General features: G+C 29.4%; 6 protein-coding genes and 1 long non-coding RNA gene across 7 annotated transcripts; 4 read left to right on the top strand and 3 right to left on the bottom strand.

The window, feature by feature from the left end:
- Positions 1 to 577: 577 nt before the first annotated feature.
- LOC107067635 (TBC1 domain family member 14) lies at positions 578 to 9,969 on the bottom strand. Its single transcript, XM_089179417.1, has one exon. It carries the CDS (start codon positions 9,531 to 9,533, stop codon positions 7,611 to 7,613), a length of 1,923 nt encoding a protein of 640 aa, XP_089035543.1. The 5' UTR covers positions 9,534 to 9,969; the 3' UTR covers positions 578 to 7,610.
- Positions 9,970 to 10,231: 262 nt separating this feature from the next.
- mus304 (mutagen-sensitive 304) lies at positions 10,232 to 13,178 on the top strand. Its single transcript, XM_015323302.2, has one exon. It carries the CDS (start codon positions 10,380 to 10,382, stop codon positions 13,077 to 13,079), a length of 2,700 nt encoding a protein of 899 aa, XP_015178788.2. The 5' UTR covers positions 10,232 to 10,379; the 3' UTR covers positions 13,080 to 13,178.
- A 628-nt stretch (positions 13,179 to 13,806) lies between these two features.
- LOC107067631 (lipid droplet-regulating VLDL assembly factor AUP1) lies at positions 13,807 to 15,829 on the top strand. The gene is made up of 3 exons (XM_015323299.2): positions 13,807 to 14,049; positions 14,372 to 15,282; positions 15,370 to 15,829. Exons 1-3 carry the CDS (start codon positions 14,009 to 14,011, stop codon positions 15,603 to 15,605), a joined length of 1,188 nt encoding a protein of 395 aa, XP_015178785.1. The 5' UTR covers positions 13,807 to 14,008; the 3' UTR covers positions 15,606 to 15,829.
- Positions 15,663 to 17,918, bottom strand: TfIIEalpha (transcription factor IIEalpha). The gene is made up of 7 exons (XM_015323298.2): positions 17,779 to 17,918; positions 17,444 to 17,674; positions 17,163 to 17,329; positions 16,956 to 17,084; positions 16,665 to 16,891; positions 16,145 to 16,584; positions 15,663 to 16,056 (listed from the first exon to the last, which is right to left on the bottom strand). The coding sequence occupies exons 2-7, from the start codon at positions 17,568 to 17,570 to the stop codon at positions 15,881 to 15,883; spliced, it is 1,266 nt and encodes a 421-aa protein (XP_015178784.1). The 5' UTR covers positions 17,571 to 17,674; positions 17,779 to 17,918; the 3' UTR covers positions 15,663 to 15,880.
- An 85-nt stretch (positions 17,919 to 18,003) lies between these two features.
- LOC107067632 (rab-like protein 3) lies at positions 18,004 to 19,533 on the top strand. Its single transcript, XM_015323300.2, has 5 exons — positions 18,004 to 18,140; positions 18,367 to 18,576; positions 18,660 to 18,808; positions 18,881 to 18,994; positions 19,053 to 19,533. The coding sequence occupies exons 1-5, from the start codon at positions 18,095 to 18,097 to the stop codon at positions 19,230 to 19,232; spliced, it is 699 nt and encodes a 232-aa protein (XP_015178786.1). The 5' UTR covers positions 18,004 to 18,094; the 3' UTR covers positions 19,233 to 19,533.
- Positions 18,155 to 23,211, bottom strand: LOC107067633 (uncharacterized). Its single transcript, XR_016178866.1, has 3 exons — positions 23,071 to 23,211; positions 21,245 to 21,750; positions 18,155 to 18,444 (listed from the first exon to the last, which is right to left on the bottom strand). It is a non-coding gene; the product is annotated as an uncharacterized LOC107067633 (long non-coding RNA).
- LOC107067628 (putative ATPase N2B) lies at positions 19,680 to 22,860 on the top strand. The gene is given in 9 exon segments (XM_015323295.2): positions 19,680 to 20,195; positions 20,640 to 20,936; positions 20,939 to 21,033; positions 21,265 to 21,450; positions 21,534 to 21,775; positions 21,846 to 22,014; positions 22,100 to 22,240; positions 22,317 to 22,436; positions 22,498 to 22,860. Coding segments are annotated over 8 exon segments (1,356 nt in total). The 5' UTR covers positions 19,680 to 20,195; positions 20,640 to 20,656; the 3' UTR covers positions 22,621 to 22,860.
- Positions 23,212 to 23,280: the final 69 nt, after the last annotated feature.

Genomic DNA, 23,280 nt, shown 5'->3' on the forward strand with positions numbered 1-23,280 from the left:
ATTGGAGAAAAAAAAAAGACAGGAGAAAAAAAGAGAGAAATAAAGGGATAGGGATAGGTAGAATGTAATCTGAATTTACTGTTAGAATTCTCTTGTCATTAATTCCCGTTAGCAACGTTTGTCTCAGGCGCGTGTAACCCTTCTTAACCCTGTACAACATAATGGATCATACTTGGCAGCACATACCGGTTTTCCTTTATCCTTTTCATTTCTTCACTCGGCTTCTATCTGCTCCCCACGACACATGCGTAGTAGTATGTAAGTACATATGTTGTATACGTGCATGTAGATATGTTGTATGTACCTGTTGGTCTCCTACTACTATTACCAGGTTACCACGACGAGTGCATCTGAAATGAAACGCATACATGATTTAAGCGAAGTTTATATAACGAGCTCCTAATGGCAAAGCAATTTGTTGCTAAAGTATGTTTCTTTTGGCGTATACAGTCAATGTTTTTCAATGATCGTAAATCAAAGGTAATGATATCTAACATAAGAGAAAGACGACGACGACGACGACAAAGATGAGAGATCTTACATCGTAATTGGAAGGTTTTAAATAATCCCCAAAATATTATTCGATATCGTAAGACGTTATTTATTCATATGCGAAACAAAAGTCATCCATAGAGATATGTCGCTGGTGTTTACGATCTGTAATCACACACGCGCGCGCGTACACGTTTACATATCATCGATAGGTTGAAAATTTCATATCCTTTTTTTTTTTATTTGTTTTGCTTCGTTCGTTAATGATATAAAAATCGTCATTTATGTTATGTGTATGTGTATGCGTGTCCTGTGGATATATGTGTAATGTGTGTATATTCTATAATTAGCAATACGCCAAGTTGAATCCTCTTCTTCTTCTTCTTCTTTTTTTTGTTCTTTTTTCTTATTTTTTTTTTTTTTACCCTTTTAAATTAGGAAGCAAGCACATACGTATTTATTATATTTACAGAATAGTAGTATTCACCAGGTTACTGTAATACTTATTACATTAATATAATGAGTATACTTCGAGAGAGGTATACATATATATATATGTATATGTGTAAATATCGAATAAAAATGATGATCATCGTTTGAATTTCGGCAAATTCTCAAAAAAGAAAAGTAGCCGTTCGTTCAATTAATTAGGACAAGTTCCAATAATATTCGCTTATTACCGTACTTTTATATACATAAGAGAAAAAAGTTTCTTGATCAATCGAAAAAATTGAGCAGAAACTCTTCGTCCTAAGAGGAGTAAGGAGTATGTATAGGTACCATCTCGAAGTACACCCACACACACACACACGTTTCTTACATCGATGCGCGCAACCTTTGACAAAATAAATACTGGGTTCGATTCCTTTAAAAAATATATATTACAGTATTGCACTTAAGGTAATTGTACACGATAAAACGCGTCAAAAATATATATAATGAGTTACTTTTACTGTGAGGCACTAACGACAAGGAACACAGAAGTGTCATTGTTAGTGTTTTTTAAGCATGCCGTTTAGTGCATTGTTTTTCCCTTTGAAACTTTTTGCACTTGTCAGAAATAGAGAGATTCTAGCTAATAGAGATTATCGATTCTATCTTTTTTTTCTTTTCTTTTCTTTTCTTTTCTTTTCAAATATCGAACTAAACGTTCAAATCGATAGAACGAGGATTCAGATAAAGATACTTGCATTATTATTATCCGAAAATTTATTATCATCTTCTCATTTATCTACTCGTAACAATTGTTTTGTATTCTTACGAAAAATCGACAAGCTAGAAAATGTTTTTCGAATCGAGATTTCTAAACGATATAGAAAATATTTAGCTTCTTTTTGCTTATCTTAATTTTTATTATATTTTTCTTATACGAGCATTCCTCCCTTCCTTTTTGTACGCGAAAATTCGTAAACGAGTTTAGTTTTTATTAACTCTTCGCGTATTCGTTTTTGTATTTATTTATTTATTTATTTATTTATTTATATTGAATTTTGTCGTTTTATTTTTTATTTTTTTTATTTTATTATATTTTACGTTTTCACACACCACGTGTGTGTACGTACGTCTCGTTTACGTATAATAATAAATCGATAATTACAATTTCGCAGTGACGTGACGTGACAATTTCTAATAGTAAATTCGCTCGTTAAAAAAAGAGAATAACTGTAATAATGCACCATGTATTTTTTTAATATAATAATACCACCACCCCCTCTTTCTTTCGTTTCGAAGAGAATTGCATGCCTTTTACAATAGATAGAACCGTCCATTTTTATTCGTAAAACACTTGGCACATTGTTTATAATATTTAATTATGCTCGATGAAGGAATAATGGTTGCTTGTTACGTGATAATGACAATGCCCATGATTGAGTAGATAAAATATATATTATCGTTTTAATATATTCAACGACATTACACATCGAAAATGGTGTTCGATATCGTACTACCTTTATTTTATTTATTATTATTATTTTTTTTTCTTCAGGACTTTTTCTTCCTCAACACGTTGACTGGCCACGAGTGTGTGTGTGTTTCTTTCTCCCAAAGCCAAAATATTATACATTTATTATTTATTTTAACATAATTAATTATTATTTTATCATGGAATAAATTCATTTTAATAATATAATATATACGGTGTTACAGTTTGAAATAATAATCGAAAAAAAAAGAAACATAGCTGACAGCTGCCGATCAACGTGTTATTTTTCTTATGGAGGGTAGAGGTAAGCAGTGACATCTCTTATGGGAAAAAATGTGAAAAAGTGTCCAGCGTTTTCTATAAATAACAGCTCAAAAACCTTCCAAAATGGCGCTGGTGAAAAGAGAGGTGTGGTATGAATGTAGCAATTGTAAACGAATAGAAGTATGCCGAGTTATGTAGTAATGTAGTAAATATAACCTTAAAGAAATATTATGAAAAAACGCGTAGCTAGAGTGATTTTATTTCGTGAACTGTGAATAGTACGTTTATTGATTTTTTATCATTTAATTTTATGAAAAAGAATGTGAATAACAAAACAGTTATAGGTAAAATTTGTGTTCCTTATTTATTTCTCAATCCTACTCTAATAATATTTGGCGCTTCCTTTAAAATGTATCCTCTAGGTACTGTGGCGCCATCCTAATTGAATGCATTTCGACGGACACTTTTCATATACAGAGATGTTACTCCTTACCTCTACCCTCCATAATTTTTCTGTACTTTTTTTTTTAATTTTTTTGTTTGTTTATTTTTCTTTTTTATAAAGATCGTTGCATCATCATTATCATTTTATTAGCGCGTTGATAAAGTCGATGAAATATTTATATGCCTCAAATTTGTCTTCTATAATGTTAGAAAGCCCATCTCTTGGATGATGATCGATAGAGGAGATAAGTTCGATACACATTATTCGGAAATATATTGTTTAAGTATATAATCTTTGGTATTTATGTACATACACATATATACGTACGTTGTTTACAGAAAGTGCTTTTTCTTTTTTATTTCTTGTTTTTTTCCTTCTTTCTAACTTTCGCGCGCGTAATGTATACTTTTTTTTTAAATGCCTCTTATCAGTTTTATTTTTACTTATCTTCCGTTACGTCGCAAATAAAATGAAAAATATTATATCGTTTTTGGTACTTACGTATTAACGACACCGCAGAAAAATTCCGTAATGCGCTAATCTAAACCTTAAAATTGTTACGAAAAATCATTGAATAAAAAACTTTATTTAAAATCAAAACAATTTCAAAATTCAAAAGATTTTATTTATAAAAAGTAGTCACAATCGGATTTCGGTGGAAAATGGGCCGATATAGAATTTAACATAGATTTAAAACAGTCTCTCTATTTTCTTTCACCTGATGCTGTCGGCATAACTCTGACGAAACCCTGACGAAACCCTGACGGTTGCTGTGTGCAAACAACAAGATTCCTCTTTATTGGCGCATTAGCGGAATTTTTGCTGCGGTAGCGTTAATACGTAAGTACCTCGTTTTTTTATGTATATATAATAATAATAATAATAATAATAATAATAATAATAATAATAATAATCGATGAAAAATACATGTATACGATATTTTGTTGTTTTTTTTCTTTCTTTCTTTTTTTTTCTTCATCATCATCATCATCATCATCATCGAAGCACCATTTTTAAACATAGTCGAAGATTACGAGGATTTTTTTTGAAGTATGTATATGTTGATAAAATGCAACATAGTAGATTCGAAGAAATATATTGCGTTGTCGCGCGTTATCATCGTGGAATATTATTAGCATAACGGTATATTTATGTTTATTTATTTATTTATTTTCTAAGCATCGAGATTAGATTTATTAGTAATGTCTCTTTTTTTAAAAGAGAAATTTCATTTCGTTTCATTTCGTTTCGTTTCATTTCATTTCGTTTCATTTGGTTTTTAAGGATAATACCAAACCGTCAAAGAAATTGGTTAGCGAGATTTTCGCATATATGCATACGAGAGAAAGATACACTTTGACCATCATAGTCGCGATCCTTTGAAGATCGTTCGAGATTATAGTAATCGTTAGCGACTATCGTATTTTGAATTAAACGATAAAATATTGAATTTCATTTGTGCTTCGTACTTATTATCGATAGAATGACTACAATCGTAATACATACGTTTTGTTGCATAATAATAATAATCGTATTTACAACAGCAAAGAGCTTATTAATAAAATCTCATTAGCACGAATCGTTTAATGAATCATTTTTGGAATAGTGGATGGAATGGAAGTATTGTCGAGTAAAAACTAGGACATCAAACTATCATAATCACCCACTTGCACTTGCACACATAGTTCCGATCTAATCAATTTTTTTTCCACTATTCGTCAATTGCAGTTGTTTTTTTTTTTTTAAGTTTCATTTAGAAGCGTGCCGATAAAAAAAGGAGCATTTCATAAAATATACTTTCTATGTAGGTATGCGTAAATATTGTGTATATATATATACGTATATGGTTATCCATGTTAATCGATATTTACATATACATATACGGGATGAGATAAAAATTGCTTTCCGTTCCCCCAGAGATTCGTTCACCAAAATAATTTGATTATGCAATGATATGCGATTGCAGCCGTACCAACAGCTATTTTAATACACACCTTTTTATATACGATTACTATGGCAATAGTATTGTTGTTAAATATATTTTGTGTTTTTATCATCGTGTACTAAATTTCAATCAATTGCAACAATTGATAGAACGAGATCAATCTGTCCAAAACTTGAACACCAATCCTCACTTTTGTGTTCCGCAATATGTAAATAAGTAAATTAAATTATACGAGTTCAGTATCAGAGTATAATGTACACCAATTTGAACAATTTACGTAATTTTGGGAAAAGTAACTTTTATCTCACCCTGTATATACACGATATTAAAATGAAAATACATACTCCATGGGTAATCCATATTTCGTTGGATTAAAGTTAGATTAAAATTGTATTGTCAAAAGGAATAGAAGAATCATGATTTTTATCATCGTTTTAACGAACAGAATAAATAATACGGGGCTTATAGATACGAATGTTGTTACCTTATTTAATTTTCTATCATATATATATATATATATATATATATGTACGTATTATATTAGAATTTCATAACTTGAAGCTTTCAAGCCATGCTATGCATAAAGTTATTGCAATGTGCTTGTGATTTTAATTATTTTTAATATTAAAAACTATATAGGATGATCGATTATTGATCTATATTATCTATCGCAATTATTTTCGTCTGTAGAAAAAAATATTACAATAAAATAAAAAAATAAAACGTAAGCTACATAAATAAACTCGGGCGTGTCTTACTAATAAAAAAATAATAATCATAATCAACATTTCTAAAAGATAATATATAAAAAGAATATTCGTCTCACTTAAAAAAAAAAAAAAAAAAAAAAAAATTATATTTCAGCAAAAAAAAAAACAAAGATATACCTACGCAACAAGCACATACAATAAGCTTATATCGTAGGTACGTTGTAAGAAAATATTTTTATGAGATTCCTTTTGTCCAATAAAGCTCAATGATTACATAGAAAGATCTTTGATTCCTAAATCTTGAATTTATCTTATCTCCATTAGAAAGGCCACTTAAAAGACGGGATTATAAGTCTCTGCGTATTCATAACTCAGTAACTGTACAGGAAAGTGCTAAGTGAAATATTATACATAATTATTAATTACTATAAAATACTTCGATGAGAGAAAGAAAGTAGTAAGAGTGAAAGTGAGAAAGAGAAAGAGAAAGAGAAAGAGAAAGAGAAAGAGAGAGAAAGAGAAAGAGAGAGAAAGAGAGAGAGAGAGAGAGTTAGAAAGAAAAAGAGAAAGAGATACATTATAGCTTACTTATAGTTTATCAAGAGTACGAGGATATTTCGGGATTACTAATTAAACTTCTAGTTAATCCACAAACACATGGAAGATGAGTAAATGCGATTATACAAATTGACGGATTTAAATCATTGAAATATTATTTAGTTATAAAAAATCAACGAAACGTTAATCTTTCAGTAACTTTTCATATCAATGATGCACATTGAAACCAATAGTAGTATATTTCACAGAGCATTATTATAGAATATTATGTTAATATTCCCACCCATTTGTCTTCTTCACTTATACATATACAATTTATATTTGCTTATATTAATAAATATTGAAATATGCATAACAAAGATCTATTATGCATATGTAAAAGATTAGTAGTAGTAGATGTATGTATTGCCACTGAGATATTATGGACAATATTTCAAAATATGTTTTTCATATCGTAGAGAGTGTAATAATAGAATATTTTCTTTATCTAGAATATTATTTGTTCAATTGCCCAAAATAATACTTGTTCCAGTCTGTAAATTGTGTGTGCTTCTTCAGTTTTCATGGCATAAGATATTTTTTGTATGCATTTCTTCTTCTCCTCCTCCTCTTCCTCCTACTACTTTCCCTCAGATCCACTAATTTATTTTCCTATGTATGAATGTTGTATGTACGCATTTTATCAATACATTACATTCATAAAATATGTTATCTATATGTCAATATATATTTATATATATATTTATCATAAACAAGAATAGATCTCTCACTATTCATCGAGAAACTTCCATTTCAATTGCATATTAAATTAATCTTACACAAGGATAAAGAATTAATTATAAGAAGCACCAACATTTAACATTATTATGATAATAAGATTTCAGATATTCTTAAAATTGTATAAATATTTTGATTAGCTATTCAGAAATTCAGATACACCGTAATATCTATCATTGATAAAATGAACGTCAAAAAACAATGTCAAATATATATATATATATACAGATTTTACAGACATATAAGATAATTATTCTTAACAAATATTCAAGCACACAATAATATGCTTATTTTTACTACTTTCATACCGCATGCAACATTATTACTCACTTTGACGTCATCACAATTTAAATACAATATATATATTTATATATAATTAAAGATTTTCACGCACTATTTTTTCTTCATTGGATTCACTGGAAAATAAGAAATATAAAACTAAAATCAAATCAAATCAAATGAAATCACTCTTTTAAATAGAGCTAAAAAAAAAAATCACACTGAAGAAAATTGTATCAGCATTTGTTGGAATGTCGTAGTCCCGACAGTAGTAGACATTTGACTAATACTGTTAAACAAAGCTTCTGCCTGGAGGTTCTCAGGCAATCTAGTAAGAAATTGCGCTCCATGTACAAAGTCTAATTTCAATAATTCTTCTTGATACAAATGTAATACGCCAAGGGCTGTTCTAAAAAGGAACTCTTCGCCGTCTCTTAGGAATACATCCCAGATTCTGCATGCGACATCGAGAGGCATTGCTTTGGCATATATAGTATACAACCAATCTAACAGGTACAGGTCCGGACTAAGACCAGCTACTGTGAAATGAGAAAATATTTTTGGCAGCTTATGTGCAAGCGCGCTCGAATATACCTTGTAATAAACATTCATTCTTTTTTGGTCCAAGGTAAAGGCGGCTCTGTGACAAGGATGATTCAAGAGATTAGCAAAGCAGGCAAAGGCATCCGAGGGTTCCATATTTAATGATAATACAGCTCCCACAAAACTCATTCCTTGCACATAGCCAACATCTGGTCTATAAACGGCATAGGCTGCCAAAATACCTTGAAGGCTATCTGATAATGGTCCACCTTCTTGAAAGACACATAAGGTAGGAAAGGTACGAGATACATCTAATTTGATCGCAGCTAAGGATTCATTCATAGGAGGGCTAGACATTGCTCTGTCCAAGCAAAGATTATACAAATGTGGTGTTATGTTTAAGCTATTCTCAATAGCCAATTTCCATACTCTTCCTCGTACGCTTGGTGGCAAACCACGCCACCATAATTCGCGTACTTTTTTTGTATCTTTAACGCTTTCAAATTTAGGTATAACATGAATGTTCCATGTATTGGAATCTTCTGCTAATCTTTCTTCTTCTTTAATCTGTTGTTCTCTCTGTTGTTTACGTTCTTTCTCTTCGCGTAACTCTCTCTTACGTGCAGCTTCTAAAATTGCAGTATATTGCTTACGATGACGTTGTTCCTCCAAAGCATTCTTTGCAGGTAAATTCGCTGGTCTTGGTTGCTGTATTAAAGCTAAACTTCCTCCTACTTTATCTATATTTCTTGATGGACTACCCGTAGGTGTAGATTGCTGAGAACCTTTATTTTTCCAAGAAAATACATTTTTGGCAAACAATGTGTTTAATCCCCAGCGCTTAGATTTTTCTTGTTTATCTACAACAATGTGTTGCTCGTCTGATCCTAAGAAACTTCCAGAAGGTGATACTTCGCTAAGGGAAGACACTGTACTGCTACATGAACGAGGTAAACTGTTTCTAGGACTACTATTTGCACTGCCACTTTCAAGTTTTGTATATTTATCTCCATCGATCTTAGACACTATACTCGCTGACAATTCTTTCCCATTACATGGAGATTCTAGATATTGAGATTTACAGTCATATTGCGTATCGTTATCTTCCATAGAATATATCTGTTTAGTAGTAGGATTATAAGCCAAGGACATACTTTCCAAGGCATGACTGAGACTAGTTCCTGCCACACCGACAGAAACTACATTACCTGCGTCATACCATTTATTCTCACGAATGTGTACGCATAAAGCTTTAGTCTTAACTGCTGGCATAGTAACTACATCGCATGCCAAAGCCTCATTTACATTCACACTGTTGCAACTTACAGAATCACCGTTCAATGATACTAATTGCTGTTTGCCTATTTTAGGAGCAATGTTATTGGCAATGTAACAATTGGAATCACGTCCAGCTACTTTTAAAACATGATAGTTATTGGATGGATTGTTATAACGTGATATCAAATATGAACCAGTCTTTTCAGAGCCAACGGACTGACCACTACTCCCATTTAAATGTTGAGGTACAGGAGTCTTCATGACTGACAGGTTTGTCCTAACCTTATCAACTGGTAGATAATCTTCTGGACAACCCATTCACACAACAAGTCATTGAATATGGAATTCTTTAATTTCTGCTTCTGCATTCTTTTTAATCATTTCATTTATTTCCGCAGTCATAGCATTGATAAATTATAACTTGTAACAAACCTTTCATTTGTAAATCCATTCGACTTGGCAACACCCAATATACTATCTGTCATAACTTATGTTATACTTCTGTTAACAGCTGTTACATTGCAACTTTCGTACCAACGTGTACCATTTCATTCGATTATATATCTTTATGTATTATACTAATTATATTAAATCGATGATTGGCCCAATTAAATCATGGATATAAATACTAAGTGAAGAAATAGAGTTAAATTGTTGGTAGAACAGCATATATTGACGACGATCACTACCTGTCCGAAAACTTGATTTTTCTTTATGCCGTATTTTTAATACGTACGATCATTGGACAAAATATCTGTTGATTATTGAAAACGATGGCAAGATTAAAGTCTCCAATGCATACGCGCCATATTGGATAAATGCATCTGTTCAATCTTAACCTTACAAATTCTGTTAGATCAACGTTTTGATTGGTCTACATTTCATTTATATTTTTTAAAAATATATACTTTTATTTATATTTATTTATGTTTATAAATAGTACTATAATATGATAATGAATATATTTTTTAATATATTTATTTTTTATCGTAGTTTTATATACTTTATATTTCATATGCATTCATAAAAGTATATATGTGATAAGTGACAGTCATTACAATTTGAACGCGTAGTAACCTTTAAAATAAATTGTGTATATATAATTTCTATCAATGAAACCAATAATATATTGTACATAATGATATATATTGGAATCTAACAAATATGTTTAAACGATCTGATAAAGATGATGACAATTATTCCATGGTTCCATCAAAACGTTTCAAATCTGATGGATCTAAAAAGTCGTCATACCTTTTTGGAACTAAATTAAAAAGTGATTCTTCGAATAAACAAAATGCACGTGTTGAAGATGTATGGGGAGATGATTTTGCTGAAGAGGAAATCGAGGAAATGGATTTTGTAGCATCTCAGGCATGTTTAAACGATGATATTTTCATTGACACTAAAGAAAAACAGAGTTCACTTATTGCAAAAGCGAACATGCCATCGACAAGTAAACAAATTTTCCATCCAACTAGAACACAAAAGCCTACTTCGCATGATATGACATTTACACAAACCAATGATTATTCTCATTTCGAAAAGAAATTACTTTTCAAACAAAATTATAACTCAACATTTCAAGTAGATAAAAATAGTAATCAATTCGTTGATAGTAAAGATAAAAATTTGGAAAAAGAACTGAATCAATTGAAGACAGAAAGAGATAAATTATTGAATGATTTTATAATGAAAGATGGTGAAACGGTTTTTTTACGAAATCAATTACAAATGACTCAAACGCGTATAGAAAATGATAAAATAGAAAAAATGCATTTGATTGAAGAACAATCTAAGAAACATAAAAGAGAAATTGATCAAATGATTAAGGAAAAACAAGATTTAAAAACTCAACTTGAATTAAAAGCTTTTGAGATAGAAAAACTTATGGAACGATGTAAGCTATTGGAATCTAGAAATATTAAATTCATAGAACCACATACAACTAGCATGATGTCGCCAGATATCGACCATGAAATTGATACTGTGAATCGTTTGAACTTTCCTACTAAATACATAGACAAAAAAGATGTTAATATTCAAACTAATATCAGTAATGGAAAGAGTAATCATTTAAATACGTTAGTAGTACATTATCCACTATTAAAAATACCAGCTGAAATTTTCAATCCTTCGTTACCAGAAAAATCTGTAGTTGAAATTAAAGTCACAGAAAAAACTGGAAAACAAAATTTACCCATTTTACAAGATGAACAAACGTTTCGAATTTTTGAGAATCCAGATCTGGTAAAGCCTGTAGTCACTATGATAAATGGTAAAAAATTATCTTTAGAATTTGTCTTGTCTGATATTGCTTTAATCAAAAATAAGGTAAGCACAGAATTAAATTCTGATACCTGTATACCTATTATCAATAAACTAGTATCGACTGCAAGGGAATTGATCTTAAATATGATAGTTGTTCTGCAAACTATTTTGCAAGCTATGAAAAATGATGACATTAGAGATATGAATGATGTATATTTTTCTGATCTTTACAAAAGCCCAATTTATTATACCAAATCTGTGTGCGATGCAAATGAATGGCACAAAAATGAACGTGGAATAGAAGCTAGAAGGATTTTAGGTGTTTTATCATATATTGCATCCGAATCGTTATACCTTAGTAAATATGTAGCAGGAAAAACATCATTACTTGTGGAAAAAGATAAATCTTACAAGGAATATTCACAATATATGATACGTTATAATTCTTGGGATAAAAAAGATACAAAGTTTGAAATGTTGGAGATGATTTTACAACTTGTAATTTTAATAGGACAAGTAAGAAGATCTCATCAATTTAGTGGTCTTATTAGTGCGATAATAGATCTCTTATGTAACGTAGACAAAACAATAGGATTTTGCGAGAAAGGAATAGATTTAATTTCTGAAATATTCAAAGAATTGATATTCTCAAGACCCTTATCTGTTTGCTATATTCCAATAACTAAAATGATGATGACTTTTATCAAACATTTGACATTTGCTAAAAAGATTTGCAAGAATACGCATACTTCAGTAAAAATCTGGAAAGGTGTTCCACACTTTACGCCAGATGCTTGTCACTTGAGAATATTTATAATACAAGTTGAAAATTTTCATTTCGATCTTGTAACTACCATTAAAATAACGCATTCATTATTATTATTTATTAAAGTTGCATTGCACATGAATGTTCTTCTTATAAAAAATGGTAATCCTAAATCTTGCGATTGCTGTATGAAACTTTCAAGATATATCATCAAAATGTTATGTCGATGCTCAACAGTGTCTTTAAATAATGTACAATTTCAGTACAATCAATGCACATTCAACGACGACTTCTTTGTTCTGAATACGAATAACGATTTTATGGAAAGATTCAATAAACAATATTTACATTGTACTCAATTAAAAAAATATGGTATAAAAGAATATATGAAGCAAATGAATCCAAGTGATCTATTGGACCAGAATTATTGGACTAGTATAAATAAGAAACAATTAAATACAATAAGAGAAGGAATAATATTTTTACGATATTTGGCGACACGTGATCCTGATTTTATTATACGAATTTCCGATATAGAAGATTCCTTTCATTTATTCATGCACAATATTAACAAGTTCGACAATTTAATATTACACGAAAATGACCAAGAAGCTTTAAACTTCATCAAATCGACATTTGTATTCGACAAGACATTACTACATGAAAGTCAAAAAAACAAAAATAAAATAGATTTGAATCGTTTAGGTATCACCAAAGATTTTCGTAAAAAATCATCTGATTTCTCTTTCCAAAATATAAGAAAGGATAACAGTCAAGAGGATTATAAAAATATATTTGCAGCTTATAAAAATTTGTTCAAAAGCTGAAATAATAAAAAACCATTGAAATCATTGTATGGAACGAGAAGAAAATTGAATATTTTCACACATGTAACATAGTTCTAATAATTAAACAAATTTCTTCTATGTTCCAATTTTTTTCTCTTCTGTCCTACTTGCTCTCCAATTTCATTATTTCAAGTCATATTCTCGTTTTGATTAAACGAGAATAGCTATTTTTATTTTTTTTTATTTTTCCATACCTTTAAAAATTTTTTTCTGATACTAATCTCACTTAATTATTATATTTAATTAACTTAAATATTGTAAATAAATAACATTATTAAACACACAATAGAAAAGAGAGCGAATTTTTTTTTAAATTTTCTTTACAGAATAATATTTAAACTTTTTGTTACTAGCGACCTATATATATATATAACCTATGTGTCATGTTCATAGAGATATTAGTATCTCTATGGTCATGTGACGTTAAGAATGTACGAGCGAATTTATATGAAACGATATTCGCGCAAAAGCATGTCCTAATGAAAAGCTTAATATTGCAAAGTGTAACCATTTGTTGTAAATTAAAATATGTATTTCTTTTTCGTAATACAGAATGATTATTATTGGCAAATAGAAATATTGCAATTAATCAAGAACAATTTAATTTTCTTGTAAATATGGAAGTAACATTATGGCAGTGATTGCATTGAATCGCCCTAAGAAAAAACACTAGAATCAGTGTGGGCTACATGCTGTGTAACGTATAAAACAGCTGATCACAGAGAGTAGTAAGAAAAAAAAAGAAAATCTATATTATAATTGGAAGACTATTAAAAAGTAGGTTAAAAAAAGGTCATTCGAGAAACACAATATTGTAGAAGCAATATTTTACACAAAATTTACTTATCAACCAATATAGAATTATCAAAGTGTGAGTTTTCTGATATAACAGATGTTTGTTGTGAGAAATGTCACAAATTGATATTCAGGATCTATTTGATAAAAGCAGGTGAGATGACCAGCTGTTTATCCACGTTACGTTGTTCTTGTTATCCTATTATTTTAAATGAATAATAATTGCTTTTTTATGGAATAAAATATAACTATATAAATATAATTCTGTAACGGGGATATATTTCATACTTTACGTTATCAATAAGTTTTGAAAAAACCTTCTGTGTTGTACTTTAACATACAACTAACCTATCAAATAACATGACTTATATTTATCTACTTGAAATGTTGATATTTCTAATTCTTATATAAATTCAATGAATGTTAAACGATAATAGATTTTCTGTAATGAATTAATGAATTGATATATTCTATAGGTTTCCCAGTGGTTGGTACCGTCTATCCTTAATATTATACGTACCAGTGGGTGTAATTCTTGTATTAGTAAGACTCTTGGTCAGCCTACACCTTTGGCTCCTTGCGTCGTTGTTACCAGATTGCAGCATACTTCGTACATATTTACATCACTGTCTTAGTTTTGCATTTGGCATTGTTGTCAAAGTTGATCCAGAAGGAGAGTCCAGGGACAAACAATCGAGGATTATAATAGCTAATAATGTATCAGTTTTGGATCATTTTGCTTTGCATCGAGCGATGCAAACATTGATGCCTAGCGTATGGGAAATTCCTAATGCCTTAAGTCATGCATTGGGATTGCAAACAATGGATATGAGTAGTAAGGAATCTCTAATTGCTAATATAAAACAATGTCTTTCGACTACTCACTGCAATATTGCACTCCAGCCTGAATTTGGTACAACTAACAGCCGCGTTGCATTATTGAAATTCAATTCATGGCCCTTTAGTATAGAAACTTCCGTTCAACCTGTTGCTATTAAGGTAACAAGACCAACGATAACATCCGTACAAATTACATCGCTAGCGTCTACATGGTGGACGGATATTTTTTGGTTTATGTACGTCCCCTATACCGTTTTTACCTTGAAGTACCTGAAAATTAAAAGAAATACGGATCATGAATTGTTAGCGAGAGAAGTAGAAAAGGATATAGCTAATGCTATAGGACTTACTCCAAGTTCTCATACTGTATCGGATAAAACAGAATTTGAAAAGCGTTGCATTATGGAAAAAGCGCATACCAGAATACTTCCTGCAAGAGGATCGCAAAATACACAAGTTATGCATAATATAGAAATACAAAGAATGGCAAGACAGGTCAGTGAAGTGCTTCCATTCGTTCCACATAATGTAATACTGCGTGATCTTTGTAAGTAAATTATCTTTTTCTTTGTATATACATTTGTTTATTATCTTTAAATAATATTCATTAATAATATATGAAATATTGTTTTAGTAAAAACCAGAAATGTTGATATCACTATTGCCAATATTCTTGATGGAATAGTTGCTTATACTCCTGAACCTAATTCTCAAACTACTACACCTGTGGCTTCGGCAAGCAAAACACAAACAAGCGTAACAAAAGATAAAAGTTGCCTTGGTACTTCTTCATTCCAAGAAAGGAAAGCTCAGATGATTAAAGAAGCTAGGGAAAGGTATATTCAAAAATTTGGACTTAAAGATTGCTGACAGTCTTACTTGTCTTTTATCATAATCATAATATTACCATTAAGAATAAATATATGATTGATGTTTTACTGCATATGTATTTACGATTATGTCACATGAATATAATTTTATTTCTAAAAAAATTGTGTTACTGTATATATATATATAGCCTTCCGTTTTAACAATTCTTGGAATTAGCTTATTTTTCGAGGGGCTGTACAAAATATTACAGATTAAATGTCAAATATAGCAGTCTTTCATTATTTATAAATTCAATGATTTAGACTAATTTTGATTTAGTCATACATATGAGAATAATATTCCTGATAAACTTGAATATAAGTTTCTTTCTCCGTGGGTGTCATTTCTGCTATTAGTGTATCATTAACATCTGTAATAGCAACACTTTTTCCAGCCACACTAACTGTCGGTACTAAATCGTCATCATCAGAATCCATAGTTTCTACTTCACCTAAATAATATCAATAATTGTTTTAATATATATTGTTAAAATGTAGATAATATAATATACTATTTTTTTCTATATATACACTACATACCTGTATCCATAGTTTGCATGTCATTAATTTCTTCATTATCGCTACTATCGCTGGATTCTTGAGGTAGTACTGCTTTAATAGCAGATGTTGTAGAATTGGTCCCACCTTTCTTTTCATGCGCCAATAAAACTGACATAATATCTTCGCCTTGCTTGGTATTTGTAGTAATAATATTAGTGGCAGTGGCAGCTGCTTTATCCAAAATTGTTTCTTGTGTACTTATTCCATCAGCTTGAGAACCATCAGCATTAATAACAGTACTTTCCATCATCCAAATAGGTCTTTCTTTTCTACGATTTGCTGCGTTATCTTCGGAAGATTCATCTCCAATAGTAACATCAACCCTTGTATCTTCTACCATAAAACCAGACGTTCTTGTTGCTTCGCCAGACCATTGTTCGTTAGGTGCCCTAAGATTGCTTGGTTTCCTTGTATCGATACTGTAGAAAATAAATTAATGATAGAAAATATATATAATAATATAAACGTGCAGATATATCATCCAATATTTAGTACATACCCTCGAATAGTATTAATATCCACTGGCTCGGGTTCTAATATCTCAGGTGCCAATTTGATACCTTCCACTGCCCTCAATAAAATATACAAAGGTTCCAATTGTTCGTTAAATTTGGCTAATAGTAATCTAGAATCTTTTTTTGGTAGAGCAGATTGATCCTCTTCTACTACTTCTCGACAAAATGTACATCTGAATTCGCCAGTCGACATGTCGAACAATTGATCAGCCTAAATCAATAAACAGATTTTTATTTACAATAATCAAACTTTCTATCATACATTTTTAACTTACTTCAAGATCTGTAAACGTTTTTAAACAATTTGTACATTTAAAACTAGCTCTACTTGTTGCATCTCGTTCCTCAGTTTCCATTCTTTTTCTCATTAAATCCAATTTATATTTGACTACGTTAACAAATGTCTGAAATCATTTAACAATTTATGTATTTATATTTGCGGACTATATCACAGAGACTACGCTTTCTTTATATTTACTTACTTTATAATTAATAAAATAGTAATTGACTTTCTGCGCTTTCCCATCAAATCCAGTTTCCATTTTCAATCTAACTTGTATAAATTTATCATTGCGTAAAGTAGAAATTCTTGCCCTTAACATTTTACGTTCAAATTTTAACAATTCGCAAATATCATCTTCTTTCATACCTGTTTAAATTGAACTTGATTAGGAATATGAAACTATCTTAAAAAATAGAGTAAATTTTGAAAAGAAACAAAATGTTATTGTCAACATACTAAAAACATACAAAAAAGACTTACATGGATTTCTTACTAACATATCCACGATCAAAGCATCTTCTATAGTATAAAAGCCACGTACAACAAGACGAGCTAGTTGCTTTAAACTACTTGGAACTTCTGTAACAACTTTTTCTTCTCCGCTCATTTTATTTCTTTATTATATATGATTACTACTATGTGGCAATAATATATAAAACTAAAATTGGTACGTACAATTATTCCGTCAACAAATATTATTTTTTAATAAAACTGCAAACAATAATAAAATTATAAACTATAAATAAAATCATTTCTATTATCAAATACATGAATTAATTTTATTTAATATTAAAAACTAAGCGAGAAACACTAACCTCATAAAATTATTGCGATAAATTAACCTCATATAATTATATCGTATAATGCATTTATAATTGCAATATAATTAAATAGAAAATGAGATATCTTTAACTGCGAATATAAATAAATATAATAAAACAATTTTACGAATCATAATTATAATTATACAAAAAACAAAGACCACTTAACGTGAGACTTGTTTGTATCGTTTAAAGAGCCAGTAGCTTGTTACCATCTGTATCATGCTACTAACGCCGTCTGTCGAATTAAATCAGTAACGCATTTATCACAAAATAACCTATAATAAATAGTATTTATTATAAATTATTAATGGCAGCAATAGATAAAGTTAAAATTATTGTAGTTGGTGATTCTGGTATGTAAATTGAATAATTTCAACAATATTTATTTTTATTAATTCAATATAGTAAAAATAAAAAATTAAATAGTATTTTTGACAAATATCATTTCTTATGCAAAGTATAATTTTGCAATATTTTGATTGTATATTTTACAATTAGATAAGTATATTTATTTTATTATTGCTTATTTTAGTTTAATAAATGCTATAATATCTTTCTATAAATCAATTTTCTATGCAGGTGTTGGTAAAACATCATTGACTCATCTTATATGCCATCAACAACCGATCAGTAATCCTTCCTGGACGATAGGTTGTTCTGTTGAAGTAAAATTGCATGAATACAAGGAAGGTACACCTAATCAAAGAAGATATTTTATTGAACTATGGGATATAGGTGGAAGCCAAAATCATAAAAATACAAGATCTGTCTTTTACAATCCTACAAATGGTAAGGGATAAATAAGAAAAATATTCTACGCAATATGAATATTTATTTTCAACTCTTATTAAATGTTTTAATTTCTTTGCCAGGTATAATACTTGTCCATGATTTAACAAACCGTAAATCGCAACAAAATTTACAGAAATGGTTACAAGAGGCATTGAGTAAAGATGGAAGTTATTCTAAATCAAAATCGTTCGATGATTTTGATCCTGAAAAGTTTGTAGGATCGACTCAAGTAATTGTGAAATTGAAATAATGCTTAAGTATATTATTAATTGATATAAATATAATTGAATATTATTTTCAGATACCGATATTAGTTATCGGTACAAAATTAGATTTAGTATCGGAAGTAAGATCAAACATGCAGAGACGTACTTCAACTATTGCCGAAGAATGTGGAGCGGATGAAATATTTTTGGTATGTTGATCTTCCATATATGTCATAACTTTTAACTAAAAAGATATTTTATTAATAGGACTGTTGCCAAGTAAGAGCATTAGCTGCTGGTTCTAGTTCGTCTGTAAAACTCAGCAGATTTTTTGACAAAGTCATTGAAAGGCGTTACTATGTTACTAGAGAAGGAAGTAGTTTAGACAAACGAAGAATGAATACCTATACTTCGACGTACAATCCAAAGCTTTATCATAATGACTAAAACTATTATTTATTAACCATTCAAATTCCAGAAATTTTTAAAATATGTAGATAAATGCCAAACGAGGCAACAATATATCAATTGTATATTATTAATAACGTGACTCTTTTCAATAAGAAATTTGAATAGCGTGATGATCACTGGAACTTAAATGGTTTTTCTATAAACAAAAAATATTATTTTATTAAAATTAATATATTATAATAAGGAATATTGTTAAATCTTGGACAAATATTATTTTATAAATATTGTATTAATATTGATTTGTTACTAAAATATACGCGTTAATAAGTTTGGATAAGTGACGAGGTTACGATTGGGTGGACGCCAGCTACTTGTCTTTCTATCTATATCACATGGATTTAGTCTATCGTATTTTAACACATAAATTCTTCTTAATTATTTAATTTTTTCAGATTTGTTATTCTCTTTTAACGATTAATGACAAAAATAACTTGATTATCTATGCAAGTAGAAAAATTATTAATAAACATATATATATATATTTTTTAAATACAAATTAAAAAACGATGTATCTAAATACGGTAACAGGAAATGACATTGACTTGAGGGATGATGACCATGCACTTCCTTTTTCAACGTGCAAGTAAGTGATGTATACTTCTACTCATAGGTGCAATAGGATGTGAAATAAACGTCATCGTTTCAAACATCTTCATTTTTTTTTAACCTCCATTACGTCATGCTATTACCGCGCAAGAGATAAAAAGTTCAAAATATATTTCCCCTATACTTTTAAGAATGACTAATAAGAGGTGTATGCATGCGCTGTAAAAAAAAGCCGAATAGCATCATCAACAGTAAAACTAACGCCTCGAGTTAGATAAGAGAGTGTATAATATTTGATAATTTTCGTGACGTAAATCACCTGACTTGTACAAGGAGAAACCTTATTTATTACTTATTATCTTATATAATTGTTATTCGATTATCTATATTTCGGTATGATATAATATATCTTTTAACACATGTTTATTGTCCGAGATGTGATACGTTTCCATATTGATCGCGTTCACAAAGCTAACGATTTCATTTATTTAGTGTAACGATATTAATAAATACGTTGTGTTAATTATTTATTAATTTTAACATATTTTTCTACGATCGTATAAGTTTATTTATGTATATTTTATTGAATAAATTGGATAAGGAAAACCTTTTTTCTATTTCCTGACTAATTTATTTATACATTCTGTTCACTGTTTTACTGAGCATGTGCAATTCATGTTTCTCTTGACAGAAATATATATCTGTAATGCTGAATGAAACACACAACCACATCAAATATATTTCTTTTCAAGAGAACTATTAAAAAAGTGAATAGAATATATTTGAAAGAAGTATTCTTCTACTTGTATAAATTTATAATATATTTTTTTCTTTCAGAATAATTATCAATAACAATGACTAGCCTTCTTGTGAAACAAAATTCTGGTTTAATTAACATTTCATATTTACTTCAACGATCACAACCTGTTCTTTCCTTTCAATGGTGTGGATACGTTCATGATATTAAATTAAACGTTGCTAATGGTCCTATCAGAGTTTTAAAAGAAAAAGTAACTAAAAAAGAATTAATGAACGATGATCATCAATTGAAAGTAGTTAAAAACTTACAAAGAATATATGATGAAGTTCATGAATATAAACCAGATCACTTTAATGTATTAGGAAAATGGTTTGGATGGAGAAAAAGGAAACACCTAAAGGATTGTATATTTATGGTGCTGTCGGTGGTGGTAAAACCATGTTAATGGATCTTTTTTATAATTGTTGTCAGGTATTTCAAGTTAAATTCTAAGTAAGTAATGCACATGGGAAGCCAAAATATGGGCACTGCACAGGTGTCCTTTATACTACTATTACTTGTACAGCTAATGGAATATATTATAAAGACAATTATATAAAAGGTGTTAAGGTATAATGGCTTTCCATATGCAATACAGAATAAAATGAAACTATGTTTTAATGTCAAGTAATATTATTACTACCGTTGATTATGTCACTCTAGATTGAAAATAAGAAACGAGTACATTTTCATTCCTTCATGCTTGATGTTCACAAGAAAGTTCACGAGGTTAAGAAGACTATAGTGAGAGATACCAATAGTACTAAACTTCAACCATTTGATCCGATACCACCAGTAGCAGCTGCTATTACAGAAGAAGCTTGGTTACTATGTTTTGATGAATTTCAGGTTTCAATTCGACAATAATAATATTGATGATTGAATCAAAACATGTGCTTATTTTGTATATTTTCTTATACAATATATTTCAGGTGACTGATATTGCAGATGCAATGATATTAAAACGATTATTTACCGAATTATTCAATAATGGTGTGATTGTCGTTGCAACGAGTAATAGATCACCTGACGACTTATACAAGAATGGATTACAAAGAGGAAATTTTGTACCTTTTATTAAAGTCTTAAAAGACCACTGCTTAGTTGAAACGTTAGATTCCGGTATTGATTACAGGCTGAGGGCTGGATCTGGAGATAATAAAATATATTTTATGTAAGTTAACAAATATCATTCAATTCCAAATACTACGAATAATTAATAGAAAATGATGAATTTGTTAAAGAAAAGGGAAAGACGTGGTAAAAGATGTGGACAACGTTTTCAAATATTTGTGCTCAAAGGAAAATGACATTGTTAGAGCACGTACGATTTCTATAAAAGGTCGTAATGTAAAGTTTCAAAGAACTTGTGGTAGAGTTTTAGACTCCACGTTTGATGAATTATGCGATAGGGTAAACATATCATACTATTATATAACTTTTATATAATTATATTTTGTATTTTTTTTTCTAAATTTTTCGAAAATATATTTTTTAGCCTCTTGGTGCTAGCGATTACTTGGAATTAAGTCAAGCTTTTCATACAGTAATAATAAGAGATGTTCCACAATTAAATCTTCGATTAAAATCTCAAGCAAGAAGATTTATTACTCTGATCGATACCTTGTATGATAGCAAAGTAATGTTAATTGATATTAATATCTATTGTTTTTTTATATTAAATTAGTATTAAAAAATATACTAATTAATTGTAGGTAAGAGTTGTAATATCTGCCGCAGTACCACACACACAATTATTTTTACCAGAAGGCGACAGTGAATATACAGACGAAAAACGAATGTTAATGGACGATTTAAAAATCTCGAACGATTCCGTAAGTGTAAAATATTTGACAAATTATAAGAGGCTTTGCAATAATAATAAATATTTTTTAGGCCGATCATAAGTCTAATATTTTTACTGGCGAAGAAGAACTGTTTGCCTTTGATCGCACTATATCTCGATTAGCTGAAATGCAAACAACTCAATATTGGGAACGATGGGAACAACATAGATAATGATAGTATCGTTTTAGTACAAATTAGTTTGCTAGTATAATTTGTTAGTATTTACTTAAAATTAACTATAGTTCAAATTTAATTAATACATTATACTTTGTATTGAATTACTTAATGGTACCTGTTTTACAAAGAATTTTTTTAAATGTTATAATTAATTGTAAGTTCAAGTAGATTTTACTCATTTATTTATCTATTATTTATTTTTATTTTGTAAATATATATTTATACATATATAAATATATGTGTGTAATTGAACGATACAAAGATTGCTAAAAAGAATGTTTAAATGAAACTATTTTTTTTATCTACCATATTTGAATGGAATAGATTTTTCATTGAAATTCTTTTATTTCTGTTTAATTATTATATCTCTTAATATTGATAATATAATAAATGAAGTTAGAGTATTTTATTAAAATAATACGCAACAAATATTTGGTTACTTACCCATGATCGTAATGATCTTATTTTGACAAACCACCCGCCTTCTGTCATGACCTTGTTGATGATTGTCGAACCTGAGTTCTTTCGTGGTATAGTATTACTACACCAAATGGACAACTGTTATTGGTTAATTAAAACGTATTAAAAAATGAAACGTAAATATTATGGAAATAATTTATATAAATTATAAAAATCATTATTGAAGATAAAGAC

Source organism: Polistes dominula, unplaced genomic scaffold, assembly GCF_049000335.1.
Source record: "Polistes dominula isolate Pdom_NZ unplaced genomic scaffold, Pdom_raw_medaka contig_373, whole genome shotgun sequence".
Taxonomy (NCBI): Eukaryota; Metazoa; Arthropoda; class Insecta; order Hymenoptera; family Vespidae; genus Polistes; species Polistes dominula.

Bases quoted from the DNA above. Each gene is read 5' to 3' on its own strand.
- TfIIEalpha (XM_015323298.2), bottom strand. From the start codon at position 17,570: ATGAGCGGAGAAGAAAAAGTTGTTACAGAAGTTCCAAGTAGTTTAAAG. The intron at 17,085-17,162 runs GTAAGTAAATAT...AAATGATTTCAG, and splicing joins ACTATTTTATTAATTATAAA to ACATTTGTTAACGTAGTCAA. The intron at 16,585-16,664 runs GTATGTACTAAA...TATTTTCTACAG, and splicing joins GATATTAATACTATTCGAGG to TATCGATACAAGGAAACCAA.
- LOC107067632 (XM_015323300.2), top strand. From the start codon at position 18,095: ATGGCAGCAATAGATAAAGTTAAAATTATTGTAGTTGGTGATTCTG. The intron at 18,577-18,659 runs GTAAGGGATAAA...TTTCTTTGCCAG, and splicing joins CTTTTACAATCCTACAAATG to GTATAATACTTGTCCATGAT. The intron at 18,995-19,052 runs GTATGTTGATCT...TTTTATTAATAG, and splicing joins GAGCGGATGAAATATTTTTG to GACTGTTGCCAAGTAAGAGC.
- LOC107067635 (XM_089179417.1), bottom strand. From the start codon at position 9,533: ATGGGTTGTCCAGAAGATTATCTACCAGTTGATAAGGTTAGGACAAAC.
- mus304 (XM_015323302.2), top strand. From the start codon at position 10,380: ATGTTTAAACGATCTGATAAAGATGATGACAATTATTCCATGGTTCCA.
- LOC107067631 (XM_015323299.2), top strand. From the start codon at position 14,009: ATGTCACAAATTGATATTCAGGATCTATTTGATAAAAGCAG. The intron at 14,050-14,371 runs GTGAGATGACCA...TATATTCTATAG, and splicing joins GATCTATTTGATAAAAGCAG to GTTTCCCAGTGGTTGGTACC. The intron at 15,283-15,369 runs GTAAGTAAATTA...ATATTGTTTTAG, and splicing joins TGTAATACTGCGTGATCTTT to TAAAAACCAGAAATGTTGAT.